Source organism: Lycorma delicatula, chromosome 6 (assembly GCF_047948215.1).
Source record: "Lycorma delicatula isolate Av1 chromosome 6, ASM4794821v1, whole genome shotgun sequence".
Classification (NCBI taxonomy): domain Eukaryota; kingdom Metazoa; phylum Arthropoda; class Insecta; order Hemiptera; family Fulgoridae; genus Lycorma; species Lycorma delicatula.
In genome coordinates, this window is record NC_134460.1 from 37,194,881 (window position 1) to 37,212,397 (window position 17,517).

At 31.3% G+C, this 17,517-nt stretch overlaps 1 protein-coding gene across 5 annotated transcripts in view; it reads right to left on the bottom strand.

The window, feature by feature from the left end:
* Nucleotides 1-12,066, bottom strand: part of LOC142326990 (uncharacterized) — a 201,380-nt gene extending 189,314 nt beyond the window's left edge. For 4 of the 5 annotated variants that reach the window (XM_075369725.1, XM_075369726.1, XM_075369728.1 and 1 more), the window contains exon 1: nucleotides 11,960-12,066. In XM_075369725.1, coding sequence (XP_075225840.1) covers nucleotides 11,960-12,033 — 74 coding nt within the window. In that variant the 5' untranslated portion in view covers nucleotides 12,034-12,066. The remainder of the gene's footprint in view (nucleotides 1-11,959) is intronic. The other variant, XM_075369727.1, reaches the window with a different exon arrangement.
* Nucleotides 12,067-17,517: the final 5,451 nt, after the last annotated feature.

Consider the following 17,517-nt stretch of genomic DNA (forward strand, 5'->3'; position numbering starts at 1 on the left):
AACTCGAAAAACTCAAAAAGTTTTTGAAATGCGTTTTTCTCTGAATCTATGCATTTTAGAGAAAGGCTTTTCAATCAAAAAATGTAGAGGACATTCTCTTCTACAATTAATGTCCTTGAAGTTATGCCGTATAATTTGAAATTGAAATACTAGGTGGCGCTGAAGTTGTAAAAACGTGTTTTTTTCACGAGAAAAAATTATTTTTCGTCTGTATTGCATTTGAAAAAGTTGTTAATCTCAAAAAAACAGATAAATTTTATTTAAACAATTTTCTTGTAAGACTTACCGTTTTGGAGCTGTAGCTTGTGAAAGTGTGAAAATGTTGTGAATTGGGCACGTGTTCGAAACCGGTCTAGTCGTTTACAACGTTTTTTACAACTTCAGCGCCACCTAGTATTTCAATTTCAAATTATACGGCAAAACTTCAAAGACATTAATTGTAGAAGAGAATGTCCTCTACATTTTTTGATTGAAAAGCCTTTCTCTAAAATGCATAGATTCAGAGAAAAACGCATTTCAAAAACTTTTTGAGTTTTTCGAGTTTTTCAAAAATCAATGGGAGGAGGGATGTTAAAAATCTGGAGTTAAGCTTCCCTCATCAACCCTAACGCATGGACAAAATATCAATCGGTAGGTAAGGATTTTCAAATACAGCCTATTTTGATGACAAATTGCCTGTACTAAAATAACATTTTTTCTTTAAAAATTATGTACTGTTAAAAGTACAACTAAGAGAAAATAAACTGTTATGTTGAGTTCCAGTCGATCCCTTTCACCAATTAATATATTTTTTGTTATCAAAATTATACTGTATTTAGAGTATAATTGCTAAAAAGCTGTCAACAAAGTTTTTATACTTTTCAACCAATGTTTTAAAACATTCCAAAAATCGATATTTTTAAACTTTGTTCGGCTCCCTCCTCTCCAACATTACCCCAAAGGCAATCTGAACTACTACTATGCTTAGGAAGAAATAAAAAAAATCGGTTAAAAAATATGCAATAAATAAAAAAATTTCTTTTTCGATTTTTGTGAAAAGGGGAAAATTTAGGGGCAATTTTTTTTTTAAGTGATAAAATAAGCATGTACGCATGTACTGAGCTTAATACATAGTTATACGGAAGATGGACGGTTTTGAACTGCGTAGTACTGAGAGAACGGTGGTGGGAGTACTCATGTTGGGGATGTTTTGTTCCTCACAAGACACCATATCAGTAACAAAGGAACCGTGGAACTTTTGGCATTATCGGATCGTATTTTTTTAACGAAAATCGCGTTAATATCGCTGTTAATTCGGCTACACTCACATACTTCAAACGTCCTTCAGGCGAAGACGAAGAATCGATTTAAAAGATGTTTGGTTCAAGCAGGATGGTGCTACAGCACACACCGCATTTGATTCAATGGTAGTTCTTCGATGCATGTTTTCTGGACACATCATCTCAAGTTTTGGCAATGTTCAGTAGCAATTTACTGAAAAAAAAAATATGGGAATCGTGTGCCTCCAAGTTCATTGGTGTCCAAATGCAACATATTTTCATAGTTGGCTATCAACATATTGGCTTTAATTAACATATTTATTATTAACATATATGTCTTTTAATATGTTTTTCATATTTGGCTATTTATTTGTACCAAATTTCAATTTTTTGGGTTTACGAGTTCTCAGTATAAAGCTGATATTAAAGTATGGAAACATCATATTTCAAAACTAAGGGATACTAGGAGATAGAGACAAGCGAAGATCTACAAAATTACAACCAAACATGACACAATAATTTATAAACGGATATTACTTTAGTAAGGTTAGCGCATTGCCAAGATGTAGAGGGGAAGCATTTTGAACATCTCTTATAGAATGGTATGGTTTCAAAATGTATTATATTAAGGAATTTAAGATTGAAAACTTTTAATTAAATTTTTAAAATAAACATTGTTATAATTAAAGTAAATAATATCAGTTGGACCTAGCCATTTAATTTTTAGTAGTATTGGAAATTATTAGTAATTTTTTATTATTATTGTTTAATATTGCTTGAGCTATTAATTCCACAATTAACTATTTAATGTTTGTTATTGGATGTAATTCTGAAGATAATAGGAAATAAAAAAGTTATTACTGGGCGTTTTAGCTCGTTTTATTACAATTGCGACTTTTCCGTTTTTGTAAATTAATTACTTATAGCTTAAAAATGAAAAAAAATTACCGAGAAATGACTTTCACTATCGTTTTTCTCGTAAAGTTTTATGTTAAAATCACATATCATATGTCCACCTTCCTATTTAAAAAAAATAATATGATTCAATAAGGTGTATCTAAATTTCAAACATGCCATGAAATAATAATTTTGTAACTATGTAGATCTGCAGTTGTTTATCCCTCCAAGTATCACTCAGTCGCCGTCCAATATGAATACCGTTTCAATGCTTTAATATCTTTCTATATAAGGCTGAAACTGTTTAGAAATAATGTTTAATATCTCGCCACCTCTACATCCGATTTAATTAACACTTTGGAATGTTAAATAACTTAATAATCAATCTGTATAAGGGTGAAACTGTTTAGAAATAATGTTTAATATCTCTCCATCCCTACATTCGATTTACAACACTTTGGAATGTTAAATAAATTAATATGTGTTTTCATCGTCCTATTGCTCATTTTTCTACGACTATTATATAAAAAGTCAAAAATTAAAAAGGCAAAATCTACTCGTTTTTTTTAAATTTTATCAAAATTGTAATGCCACCAAAGAGATAATTTTCAAATAGATATTTTTTGAACTATTTTCAAAAAAAAAAATTTTTTAAAGTGCGGAAATATCAATAAAACTAATACCAACACACGTTCGTTCGTATATGTGAAATTTGTACAAATTTTTTATATTACGGTTTTGGACTAATGTGGTCTTAAAAAGTCGACATGTGCAAAATCTCAGATATCAAACATTTTGACCGATCCCTACATTTTCCCTTTATGTTTATGTCCGTACAGCAACGATGCAGTTGTAACCGATAAAGTAAAAAATGGATATTTAAATAGCGATCAAAAAATTATTTTGTGTTAATGTATTTTTATTGAATTCGGTTTTATTTATTTATTTTTAAGCTTATTTAATTACATTTTTTTATTTAAAACTGTAATAAGCGCCATTCGTATGAAATAACTGCTATTAAGAAAGAAAAAAACGAGAAACTTGTAATTTCATAAAAAAATAAGTAAAAGAGCACAAAGAAACGGCATAAAGAGATTACTATTGAATATTGTATTAAGGTTCTGTGAAATGTGGGAATCACTTCTTAATTTACAACAAATTTCTTATTTTATTTTAAGAAATTACTTTGAATAGTTGAATGACGTCAGCCCATGTATCTTTACAGTATTAAGCAATAATGTGACACGTGAAAAGGTTTAAAACGTTTTCCATTTAAAATATCTAGAAAACTGTTACAACGTGATCAGCACAAGATCTTTCTTTATGAAATTAAAAAAAAAGGATTAATTTGTTAAAGAAGACGCATTGAAGGTACTTAAAACAAAATAAAATTAAAAAAAACTTAAGGTTCGAATTGAGTACTTTTTATAGTTGTGTGTAAAAAAATTCGTCAAAATATAATATTTGTTTTAAAATAAAAATATTATGATTATTAAAATAAAACAAGCTTAAAAATGTGTCTATTGAAAACAGTCAGTTAAAAATATATTATATTTTTCTATTTTAGTCTGTCATTGAATTGATATGATACACCTGTTCATTCTTTTGTTTTTCTCACTACAATTCAATTAACGGAAGAAAACATCTGTAAGCACATATTATCTTGTAACAAAACATTTTATAAATCATACTACGTATCAAAATAAAATCTACTGTTATTTATATTTCTCCTACACTTAGAACTCATTTATACATTGGAAAAACATGTAGTTTATATTTTTATCAATATGTTGAGAGAAAAAAAAACGGTAATTACTTCCTTCTTCGATATTTGCTTATCACATCTTCACAAAATTGAAAACGTATTAAAAATATGTACAATCAAACTTTTCTAAATAAAGTCTCCTAAATTTGAATTACTCACTAAATCGAATACTTACTTTGTCCACCTTGATAAATTCTCTTTAAATCGAATTAAATCATTTCCTTTATTCGAAAATTTTGAGGACTTCATATAAATATTATTTCTTTGATGAAAAGTGTACACGATTTCCAAAGAAGCTTAGATAGAAGTAAATTCAGTTTAATAGTGTATAGCGATCGTTAGTGTTGACTGTACATTTTATCCGGTAATGTTAAGCAACTTCCGACTTGTTTATTTCCGTCGCCGGAGTAGTCGATAACAACACTACGTGCACGGTGCCACTATATGATGAGTAATTTCAGGTCTTATTCCTTATAGCAGTCTATGCATAACATAATGAGTCAGATTTCACACTGTATACGTTTTCATGTTACGAAGTTAACATTAAAATTGTCGTTACTGATTGTGTTTTACCATTTACATTTACACAGTGGACTAGTTTTTCTCGGGGAATTCATGTTTTATTTTATTTTAAAATTTACGATTCTATTACGTACATTTTTGTGTCTTCTCGCTTCTTTTTGTTTAAACTTTGATACGTATGCGTACTATACATTTTTAATAGCCGCGTTTTATAATGAGCGTACAGCGGAAACATAAAGTATTATCTATCGGTGATATGATAAAATAAAGATTATAAAATAGGTAAAAAAGGGTAACAAAAAGAAAGACATTGCTCGCGAATTTTGAATTCCATCAAGCACTTCATCAACAACTTAAAAAAATGAAAATTCGATCACTTCAAAAAAATATTCTTCGAATACGGACCGCAAAGATTTTTTTTTAAATTTGTACGATACCATACACATTTTGATTTTTCTAACGTAACTTAGTACTGTAGTATATTATTATACATTAAATCTTTCTGTAAAATTTTTGAGTTTCATTATTTTACCTCTCTAAATATAAAACTTCCTAAATGGAAATTGATTTACTGGCATTTCTCCCGCCATCACCCCATTCCCATGTAACTTTCCCCCAGTTCGGAAGAGAAAGTTGGCGATTGTTCTGCATCGTTAATCAAGTAGAGGTTCCTGACTTCTACGAACTGTTCGAAACCAGTGCCTCTGGGGTCGTGAGTGGTGATCCCCAGACGGAAGACTTGGCAGTAGCGTCCAGAAAAACCAGACTGTAGTGAAGACTTTCACTACAGTACAGGCGGCGCACGTAACAGGCACAGTCTTAGCAGGGTAATTGGCTTCCCTGTGCCTCAGATCAGCACGGTGACCACACATCTTCGACTGCGCTCTGCAACAAAGAGAGGTGTGTGACCAAAGCCCTGATGTTTATAGGAACGGGCGACTTCTATGTGGTCGACTTTCCTACATAAGGTCCACCTGAAAAACAAACGTCCACAGGCCACCAAGACCTGCCGGATCTTAGGCAAGGTCTCCAACACCCTGTGACTCTTTGGGGCTTCCTTCTTCTCCAGGTGCCGAACCACCTTGGTTTTCCTGAGGAAATCCTCGGCGGCCATATCCAAAACTGGATTTTGAGCGTGCACGGCCTAGAGGATTTCGGGCTCCTCTACCCTTGTTGTCCTTGGCATATCATACACCAATATCTGAGGCCACTGCTTGGCCAGCAACTGAGCTTTCAGCCCGTTCTCCTTAAGAATGTCAGCCTTCAGCAGCTGTTTTGCCTGCCGCACACTAACGACTTCCAAGATTACGCCGTGATCCCTTGTTTTCGTTACCGGGGAGACTTGGATCCTTTCTCTTCTCGGTTCCGGGACCTTCTTAGTATTAGCTCCGTCGCTACCGACGAAGCCCTCGGACTAGGTGTTATTGGGACCACCTTGACGATGGCTCGCTTAATTTTGGCCGCTGGCTCCTGGGCTGGCAGTGGCGGACTAATCCGCTTAGCCGCAGGCGTGGCAGCCCCTGCGGCGATGGAGATAGGCTTTTTGACCTTCTCCTCCACCCTTTTAATAGATTTGTGGAGGTCGCTCAGAGCTTCACCCGTCACCGGCTTGAAGTTCCTGACTCCCTCCACAACTGGTCGACCTTGCCCGAGAGCCGTAAAACGACCGAATCCAGGGCAAGGTTGGCGTCTTGGAGTCCCTCACATTTCAATGCCAGACCTCCAACCATCAAACTACAACTGCCGAAGCTCCAAAGACACACGCGACTCCTTTCTTGAGGAGATTTTGGTCCATTCCGACCGCATCCCTTCGATTCCCTTAATCGAAAAAAAAATATTGTTCCCTTGAGATTCGAATTAGAGAGGTTTAACTGTACACTGAAAGTATAAACTATACGTTAAAGTAAGGATATCATCGTTACTCGCATCAAAGTTTAGAGTCTATGCTCCTTTGGTTGATTTAAATAACGAGCTATCCCAGATAGCCCAACAATCATTCGAAAAATTTTTAATATGTTGACATTTTTAATCAATTTTCTAGAGACATGGCCGCACTAAATATGTCAAGTTTCGACGTATTCAGTTTCCATGTCTTCAGTTGACGAATTTAATAAAATGTAGTTCTAGTAACGAACACTGATTCTTCCTCAAATTTCCGCATGGTCACATAAATCTACGCTGCGATTCTTCCCGGTGAATTCTTACTTATGAAAAAGTAATATCGTCTAAAAAGCTCTTTTCTAAATTCTTAGATAAATAAATTTTTGAGCGTTTGACAAGATAATTTTTATGTACTTTTAAGCTTACGACAATATCATTTTGTTTGTCGACCAGTGCTTATCCTTGTTAGTCTCGTCCAAGATTTTCTTTTTTATATTCCAATTATTTATATCCTATATTTAGACAGACAATTTCTTTTGGTTTTATTATTTCATTGAGGTCTACATTTATAATTATTTTTATTACTTGGCTAAACGTTTTACACATTGGGAAATTATAAAGAAACTATCACCATATTTTGTTCATCGTAAATAAATCATACTTAGATGAGCAGTTAAATTAAAAAATATGTTAGAATAATAATATAATTTTGTAAAAGAAGAGAGTTAACTGGAAAGAGAGACGCCTAAAAAAAAGCTGTAACCAGAAAATAAAAGTGAGCGTAGAAACAAAATTACAGAAAGGATAGGGATTAGAAGGGGAGTAAGGCAGGGATGCGGCATGTCATCAACACTGTTTGGCATACATCTGGAAGAAATAAGTAAGTGCCGTATGAATGGAAAAAGAGGAATAAAGATCGGGGGAAGAAGAATAGAATGTATACGTTTTGTTGATGACATGCGTTACTGGCGGAGAGTCCAAGTTAACTAAATAATGCTTGATGACTTAAATGAAGCTTGCAAAAGTCAAGGTATGAGGATAAATAAAAAGAACACAAAATGTACGGTATTAGATGGAAAAGAGGAGAGGATTGAGATTAAGAGAAGAAATGAAGTTTTAGAGCAGGTGAAGAGATTCCAGTACTAGGAAGCTTTTTTACTTACAAAATAATTTACTTGAAAAATAGAAATTAAAACAAGAATATCAAGAAGTAAGCAGGCATTTAATAAGAAAAGAAGACTGCTACATGGAAAGTTAAACTTAGCGTTAAGGAAAAGATTAATGAAATGTCTTACTTGGAGTGTGATGCTCTATGGAGGTGAAACGTGGACGATGATAAAGGCAGACAGAAAACGAATTGAGGTTTTTTAAGATGCGGGTGTGGCGCAGAATGATAAATGTCAGACGTCAAGACCGTGTAACAAATGAAGAAGTATTAAAGAGTATCGGAGAGAACAGGAAAATGTTAAACGTGATTGAATATAGGAAAAGGAACTGGCTAGAACATTGTATGAGAATAAGGTGTTTATTAGTGGATGTGATAGAAGGTGAATGGAAGGAAAGGAAAAGATTTCAAATGATGGATGGGATTATGGAAAAGGGAATATATGCTGAAACAAAGAGGTTGTTAGCAAAGGACAGATTAAGGTGGAGAGGAGCAGCCGTGACAGGACCTGCCCTATTGACAGAACACTGTGAATGAATGTATAGTATTCGTAAAAAAACTGAGCTTTAGTACAATAAAAGTAAAATAATTGAAAAGTGATAAAGCCACCTTACCAACAATTAAAATAGACACTATCTAGATCTTTCGGTTCTTAAACCATCGTCAGGGGAATAAAATATTATAAAATAAAGTCAAACATTAAAATGAATTAACAGTCGTGTGTGCTTGTTCAACAGTATACTGCATTAAAATTAAGTCTACTTTGGTGGAATAAAATCAAATTTTACGGTAACCGTGTTATAAGAACGAATGATATTTTAGTTATTTATAACTACTATCTCTTTATGTTTATATTTATGCCATGTTTAAATAACTTAACCTTTTTAAAAAATTAATTAATTTTTAGATAATTAATTAAATTTGTATTATTACTAAAAATATGGAATTTTTCTAAATTACATATATTAAAATAATTGTAAGAAGTATCTAAAATCTTTATAAATGTATCTGGATTGTATGTATGATCATTATCTAAGATATGTTTAGCATAATATGAATTTTCAGGTTTATTATTTTTAATTCTATCCGTCAGTTTTTTACACGTATAAAAAATTTACGGATGGTCATACCGCGATATATATCATATCACAATCTTTACAACTTAAACTATATACTCCCAGTTTATTAAAGTTAGAATCATAATTATTATTAATATATTTAATTTTTTTATTGTTTGTTGTATAAGTTGTTGTTCTCTTAATTTTTTTTTGTAAAATTTAGCATATGGTGTATATTAATTTTTACGTGTATATTTTTTAGGTATATATACATATTTTTTTAGAGTTTTCTTGCAATAATTTTATATTGTTTATAGTGTTCATTTTTATTATTTATTCTTTTATATAATTTATTTATTGTATTATTATTATATCCAATTTTATGGTCAATGTTTTTAATTATTTCAATTTCCTTGTTTAGAGAAACTTTATCATGTTTTAAATAATGTATGGCTCTATATAAAAGTGCATTAAAAACAGTCATCTTTTGAGACTATGCATGAAATTAATTATTAATAATTATTGTGTCGTTTGAAGATGGTTTAAGAAATATTTCTAAATTTATTTCATTGTTGTGCATTTTACGTCCAAAAAATTTAAACAATTGTTATTTTCTGTTTCCATACTAAATGTTATGTTTTTATCAATATTATTAAATTTATATAATATTATGTAGGATTCATTTTTGATTATTTTCATTGTATATAATTATGGTATCATCGACATACCGTTTGTATATCATCATCTTGGGTTAGAATTTTTTTGTTAGAGGTATCTTCTAAAAATTATATATATGTATTTCTGATATAATTGCCGAAAAAGGTTCTCCCATTGCTAAACCAAATTGTAGTTTATAATATTGATTGTTGAAAAGTGAAAAGTGACATACCGTTTGTATATCATCATCTTGGGTTAGAATTTTTTTGTTAGAGGTATCTTCTAAAAATTATATATATGTATTTCTGATATAATTGCCGAAAAAGGTTCTCCCATTGCTAAACCAAATTGTAGTTTATAATATTGATTGTTGAAAGTGAAAAAAACTACATTCCCAACATAATTTAATCATATCAATAAATTCATTTATACGTTATGTATTTAAATCTACGTTAGAATACATATTACAAATATCTAAAGATATAATTTTTTATATTATTAGTTATGTTAATATCATAAAAAGGATTATAAGCAATTTTTAAAATATATGAACTGTAGACTATAGTAGGCGAATCAAATTAGATTTTTACGTGATAAAATTAACTTCTGTTAGGTAAGACATGTAAAAAATAGGAAACATTTCGTAGAATTGAATGAACTACTTTTTCACCTTCTCATTTTACCGCATCATTTTCAAAATGGCGTCCAAAGTTAGTGAAAAACAGTTTTATTTTTATTTTAAAGAAAACCTAGACGTTTCACAAAAAAAAACTTTTAAATAATAGTTGTAGAACTTTAAAAAAAAAACAAAAGTTTTAAGCCCTGCCCGATGTCAATTGTTCAACAAATAAATTAGTTATTGCAAACAAACCAAACAAACAAATGAGTTATTTGCTAAAAATTACGTTTTCCTCAATTTATAATATCTTTAAAATGAAATAAGATTTTTGACAAAATTCCAGAATATACAGTCCTTAGCGAGTAGAATAAGTATCGTTATTGAATTTTGCAATATATTCAATAGTTTTTGGAAGATTGAGTTTTTCAAAAAAGAGACGTTTTCTTAAAATTCGAATACTCATACATATGGGTATATACATAAGTACATACATATATAATATATGTACCTGCGTGGGTCATCCGGGTTTTAAAATTTTCTTTAACAGTTGTACTAACCTGTGAAAATAGTGTGCGTATTGCAAAATAGTTGCAAATATGCGAAACGTCAACCAAAAAATCTACTTTTTTCGGGTCGAAAAACTTAAATTATTTTTTTAAGTTGGAATTCCATCGAAATGACATTATTGCCATTCCATAGCTGCCTTTTTTCTACGAATTAAAAAAAGAAGATTTTTGCTCTTCGACCTACTGGAGCCAAGGTAATTTTTTTTTAAAACATTTCTACGACCTCATTTGTCAATATTAAGGTCTGAAATTAGCACACGTTGTACTCTATATTGTCTATATAGTCTATATTGTCCTGCCTTAATAACTCCCTAACTATTAATTTCACAGACATAAATGCGAAATTTTATAACTTACATGGTCAGCTCACCGATACGACTTTGAGTTTGCGTCACTGTCGAGCGGGTTGTGGGGGAGAGGAAACAGCGCAGATGGGCCAGAACTGGCGCTCTCGCTCATTTCTGTTCAGTGTAGTTCACAACTCAGACGTAATAGCGCGGTGATTTGTATGTTTGTGTTGTCGAGATAGAGTGACTTAAATAATAATAAGTATATTTTGGACAATATTTATGTGTAAAAAAGTATAAAAATTCAATATATCAACCTCAGCCCGCGCAAAAGCTAGCCGGAGGTATAAATTACGCATATCGTTGGAAAGGGGAGGTTATGGACCACGCACAGGTATCCCAATGTCCGGTGCTGAGCGAGCGAGACCGTTTCGGAAGCGTCGCAAAGCTGGAACGGCGCGCTCAGTGAACGACGCCGACGGCGCGAGCACCTCTACCGCTGCTTGTTATGCCTTATATCTCTTACTTCTCATATTACAGCAGACAAACCGATTTTGAACAATAACCATTTATTGTCTGTTTTATGTTAAAATTAAATTTAGTATGCAGCAACGTCTCGTTTGTATTTCAATCCAATACACTAAAAGTGACTCACTGACGTACTGACCGATCAATTTATCTGTAGAGTTGGACAAATGAAGGAACTAAAATCTTCCATTGGAGACTTTCAGTTTTGTCCAAAAAATACGATGGTGGCTCTCCCATTGGTCGGTCTGTAGCACGGAGGAACTTCATCCAAGGTCTGGAACGTTTCACGTTGAACCAACGGCTGTGCGCCCCGACCCAGCCCCATCCGAATTTTTTAAATCCTCTTTTCCAAAAGCATATTTTTCTTTATTTATGACCCATTATGTTAGGAACCACTGAAGATAACAACTTGAATTTTTTTATTATTCTATACGTGTATATCTTTCAATACATCTAGAATCATATATCCGTTAAAATATAACAGTTCCTAAAAAAAACTGGAAAAATTTATTCTTGTAATTATTAATTTATATTTCAGTAGGAAAGTGATTTATAGTTATAATTCTAGACACATCATCTGATCTGCTTAGAATACCAAGTATCCAGAAAAAAATTTAAGCCTAATAGTTAAATTTAAGCATTAATAGTTCCTGAGGGAATGGGTTTTTAATATAGCTAAAATTAACATACCGAAGGATAGGCGGTTACAACTGCACTTAGTCAGAAAACCCGGGTATAAAACAAACGATACCGACCTTCGTGGCTGAGTAGGTAGCATCTCGGTATTTCTTGCGGAGGTCCCAGGTTCGAATCCCGTCAGGCATGGCATCTTTTCAAACGATCAATTTTCACCGGGCAAATGACCATAATTGTTAATTCTCTCACTTTCATAAAAAAATAAAAAATACAAACTATAATAATAAAACCTTTAAAAGTTTTCTTAATTTTCTACTATTTTTATTATCTTTGCTAATATCGGATTTTTTAAAATTTATTATTAAAATTGCACTTAGATTTTCCGTATGGAAATCTAATCTTAAATAGATCACTGTTTTACGAGATACATAAATAAACAGAGTTTATTGTAAAGGAAAACGCATAAAGTAGTCACAAAAATTAAAAAAAAAAGCGTTAATGTCAAGAGGTCAAAAGTTTTGATGATGTTTCTTTTTATGAGACTTGACTTCGATAAAAAAAAGCATATTCAAGAGTATCACTTTTAAGAATGGAAGTATTGTAATATTAATAAAGATAAAAAAAAAACAACACATTATTATTTCATATGTTTATATATGTATACGAAACGTATCATTTCGTAGAAAGATTGTTCATGTATTCTGCAATACATCTTTCTTAATAAGTTCTATGTATGTAATCGACTGAAGGTTTTGTATTTTTGTATACTGGTATCAGAATAACAACATTTTGCTATAATGAAGTAGCGTCTCATACAAAATTAAAGTGAATTTATTATTATATAGATGTGTATTTGTTTTTTAATAATAAATCATAAAAGAGAATAATAACAAGATCTTTAATAAAACCGGTTAAATGAATTTTATTTTATTTCTGAAGCATAATTTTAAATGACTAATTTGATAAATTTTGAATAACAATGTCTTTGAATTACCGAATATAAAATATCTTAATGAGATTTATTGTGTTAAAATTGATTAAAACTAATAAAATCCTAACTACAATTTTAAGAAACATACAACGGAATATAAGTTGAAATAAACGTTTACTGAAATTTTACAAAGAATTTTACGGCTCCCAATAGTAACTAGCCGATGGTAATTAGAGAGGAGGAAGGTAATTCGGTTACTGAGAAAATATTAGTAAATCAAATATTTTTGAAAAATACTTCAAAACAAAACCTTATACCGTTTAAGTATTTTTTTAAAAGTATAACACTTATATTATGAAATAAATATATTTATTTTCCTAATGTGTATGTAAATCTATATAAATAAGAATGTAAATGTTCGTTTGTTCAAAATGTTAAATCTCCGAAAGTTCTTCACCGATTGCTTTGAAATTTTGACACAACATTGCATTCAAATAAAGCGCGTGTTTTTATATACCTAATATGTCATACCTGTGACAGATAAAAACATGCTTTATTTTGAAAAACAGCGCTATCACTTGGAGGTAAGAGCAACACACACTATAATAAATATTTTATGATTCCCATTTCAATGTTCCCGATATGTGTCCACTATAGACCAAAAAACTACTGGACCGATTTACGTTCGGGGAAAAGGGAGAAAGGAAAAATCGGAAAAGGGAAACAGGTAGAAATCGAAAAAAGTAAAAAGGAAGGAGGTAAAAAGGGGAAAATTGAGAAAAAGAAAAAAGGGGAAACGGGGAAAAGAAAGAACGGAAAAAGGAAATTGAAAGGAGAAAGGAGAAAAAAGGAAAGGGGGAAAGAGGAAGGGTAAAATGGAAATAAGTAAAGAGAATTAGGGAATGAAATTGATTTGGGGGAGGAGGAGAGGAAAGTGAGGAAGGGAAGAGGAAAATGGAAGAAAGGGAAAGTGAATATGGTAAAAATTAAAATGGAAAAAGAAAATGAGGAAAAGGGGAAGAGAAAAGGGAGAAAGGGTAAATTTTGTGACGTTCCGTAATGCTCATTTTTTTAATGTTTTATCAAACTTTCAGTTGTATTCATTTAATTTATATATACATATATACCTAAAATCTATATATATATACATTATATCTATAATATATTATATAATTAATTTAATTATTTATATTAATTTATATTAATTTATATATATATATATATATATATATATATATATATATATATATATATATATATACTCAAATCTAGCAATAGCGAAGCATTGCCGGGTCTGCTAGTAAATATATAAAAATATACTTTTGAAAATAAAAAGGATAAAATGCGACTGAAGTGTAAAATTAAATTAACTAATAACTAGAATTATCATTTCATCTGAAATTAAATTTTTCAATTTTATCATTCATTTTATTGGAGAATATTACTCCCGTCAAAGTCATAACTTTAAGTCAGTTCCATTCTGCAAACTTTATATCGTAGCTTCAAATCTGTCCCACTCCTCTCTTTAAGATGAGCATTGTGTTTTTTTGTTTTTTTTAATTATTATTACTTGTTATTTTTTATTTAATTAAGAGAAAAAAGTATAATTACATATATTTACAATAATAGTCCCATTATGAGGTAGAGTAGGAGTGTCACTGCCTTTCAACCGGTTAGTTCTGGGTTCAAATTCCGGTCAAAATAGGCAAATATCATGAATAAAATTAATTTATCACCAAAAAATCACTGTAAGTAGACAAAATGCCTGTTATTTGTAATAAGTGCAGTGTACAGAGTTATTAAACAAGAAACAGAGAATTTAGATGGTTTATAAAACTCTTTACACGTAAAGAATGTACTAATGAATACACTAAAAATGCACTAATGTGGTTATACGGGAAATATTTTTAAGTTGATAAGATTGCTGTTGTTGATATCAGTATTGATTAATGTGTCGAATAACTAGTGTGGTAAGATGGCCGTTACTCCTGCGAAGAAAGCTTTGACTGGGTAAAACTAGCCAACACAAACTTTGTTACAGTGTAGAACAAGGTGCTAGAAATGACCATCAAAAAGGCGAACTGTCTACTACTGGAAAAAGGCCAGTTAGGAAAATATAAAGTGTTTGTGTAAAAAATAAAACCACCGGAAGACCTTCCGTGTTTAAGAAGAATAATAACTTGATTGTGTTTGAGCCATGTACCAACGTAGTGGAGCTAACGTTTAGTGGAGGTAAAAAACTAAATGAGCAAGTTTAGAATTAATAATCTCGGACTGAGCGAGTGGAAAAGTTGATAGAAAAGAGATAGAAATATAATTAACTGTACTAAGTTTATGTGACGAGGATAAACCTCTTACGCAAAAATTACTAGGTGGATATGCAGGAACGTGTTAACGAATAATATGATCGCCTAATATTTGGTGACGAGTGTACATTTCACTTTATTGGAAAAGTCAGTAAACACAACATACGAATATGAAGAACGGAGACTAAGTAAACTAACATATCCAAGATTCGCGTAAGTGATCATTTTTGTGTGCTATTTTCCGCGAAAAGGTGGTGATAGTTATTTTTTCACAAATACACAGTAACTGAAAGAATTTATCTCGACATGCTAAATGAATGGCTAATGCCTCAACTAGAGAAAGACATTAAAAAAATTCATTCTCTTACAAGTTGGAGATTTGCTTTATTGGTTTATAGATAGTTTCGAAATTATCAGAATAAACATCTTCTAAAAGGTCGGATTGGCCGTGCAACTGCCGAAAACTTAGCGTTGATACGTTGGCTATCAAGAAGTCCGGACTTAAAGCCTTGTGATTGCTTTTGGTGGGATTTAAAAAATAAAAAAACAAATTTTGTTCCCTCCCCATTCGGATGTAAAAGACTGAAAATAATTTGTTGCAAACATTGTTGCTAACGTTTAGCTGGATATTCTTTCACGTGTTTAGGATGAATTTGTTGTTTGTTATCTATCGTGTGACTCACGGTACACACAGAGAAACTTATAGATACAAACATTAAGAAATTAACTGTGAAATGTAAGTAATAAATTCCACATTTGAAAAATAAGGATTTTTTTTACAAAACATTGTCTATTCCGTTTGTAATCCTTTAAACCTTGTATTGATAAGTCTATTAAATATGAATGGTAACCGCCTATCAACTTACAAGTATGTAAGTCTTAAACATTCCGATAAGTGTAACACATGAATGTATATCTTTTAAACTAACTTAATTATACAATTTTTAAAAATATGATGTGGACACCACATGACTTCTTTGTAAGTCTATTAAATTACATATACACATTTTTTGCTGCGCTTCATTTAAACTTATTTCATTTGAAAGTGAGATACAATCCTCCAATTCATTAATATAGTGGACTGTTTTACGATTGCTGAAATATTAGTTTTTATTAACATCAAATATTTATACAATTATTAATTCAACAATCTTACATGAAATATTAAGATAGCGTAAAATTCTCTTTATTACTCGTAATACTAGATCAGAAAATGTTAAGACCAAGAAAGAATAAAAAGGAAGAAAATGTTGCAAAGAATGAATAAAAAGATTAAAAGAAGATGATAAATATAAAGAGGAAAAAAGTTAAGACCAAGGAAAGAATAACAAAAATTAAGAGAGGATGATGAATATAGAGAAAATTTGAAAACTAGAGAACGTGTACACAAATTAAGATCAGAAGAATTACATCAAACCAAAGAGCGATTAAATGATTGGCAACAAAAAACAAATAAACGAAATGATCAACTCCGACTTCGGGAGAATATTGTCCGACAACATCAGAGGAGCAATGAACTAAAAGATAAGAATTTTTTGCAATTTATTAAAGATCGGATATGTATGCCTTAGTATATTATGCCTTAGTATGTTGTTCTTGTGAGGGTCTATTTTCCAGTCAGCCTGTAGTTAACTTTAATGTAGATAAAATTAAACAGAGATTCCAGAATAACTAAATAATATTAAACAGAAATTACAATTTTTTTTTAAGTAGTGGAGGAACCCTATTTACGGGCGCCAAAGCAGTGTCGGATTCGCTAACAGGTTCCGCAAGATAGAAAAAAAGATGTGTGTATTCCTGCGCACTACCGAATAAACCTCCACCCCTGGCGACCCGCGATCAGCTCCGGGAATAGCTGATAAAGCATTACTTCAGAGGGGGGGGGGGTAAACGTCCACACACACATTCAGACAATAAAGCAAATAGCAAGGCACATATACACACAAAAACAGATCCACAAATAACTAAAACAAACCAACGCCAAACACACTTGGACCAAACAAACCAACACGTATACACCACCCGCGCACAGACACACGCACACCAACTCTCGTAACACTCATACTTACCATACGCATACTTACATGCCGTCAGCTATAGCTCGGAAGTGAAGGAAGCCTCCGGAACCCAAATAGAAATTAAACTTGAAAATCCAAAAATAATACGATTCTAAACTATAATTTTCAATCAATATTAAATAATCAGATGTTTCACCAAACCTGTTACATATGCACGTATGTAATAATGACTATTAAATTACATATACACATTTTTAAAAGTAAATAAAATTTTATTTCTCTAATAATTTCTGATTTTTTTTCATATATTTATTATTATTATTGAATAATTATTATTTATTGCAAAACGTTTTCTACTATCACGGGATGTGCCTTCCCTTGTAAGATCCAAATATTTCATTAATTAAAATTTTATTTGGCTT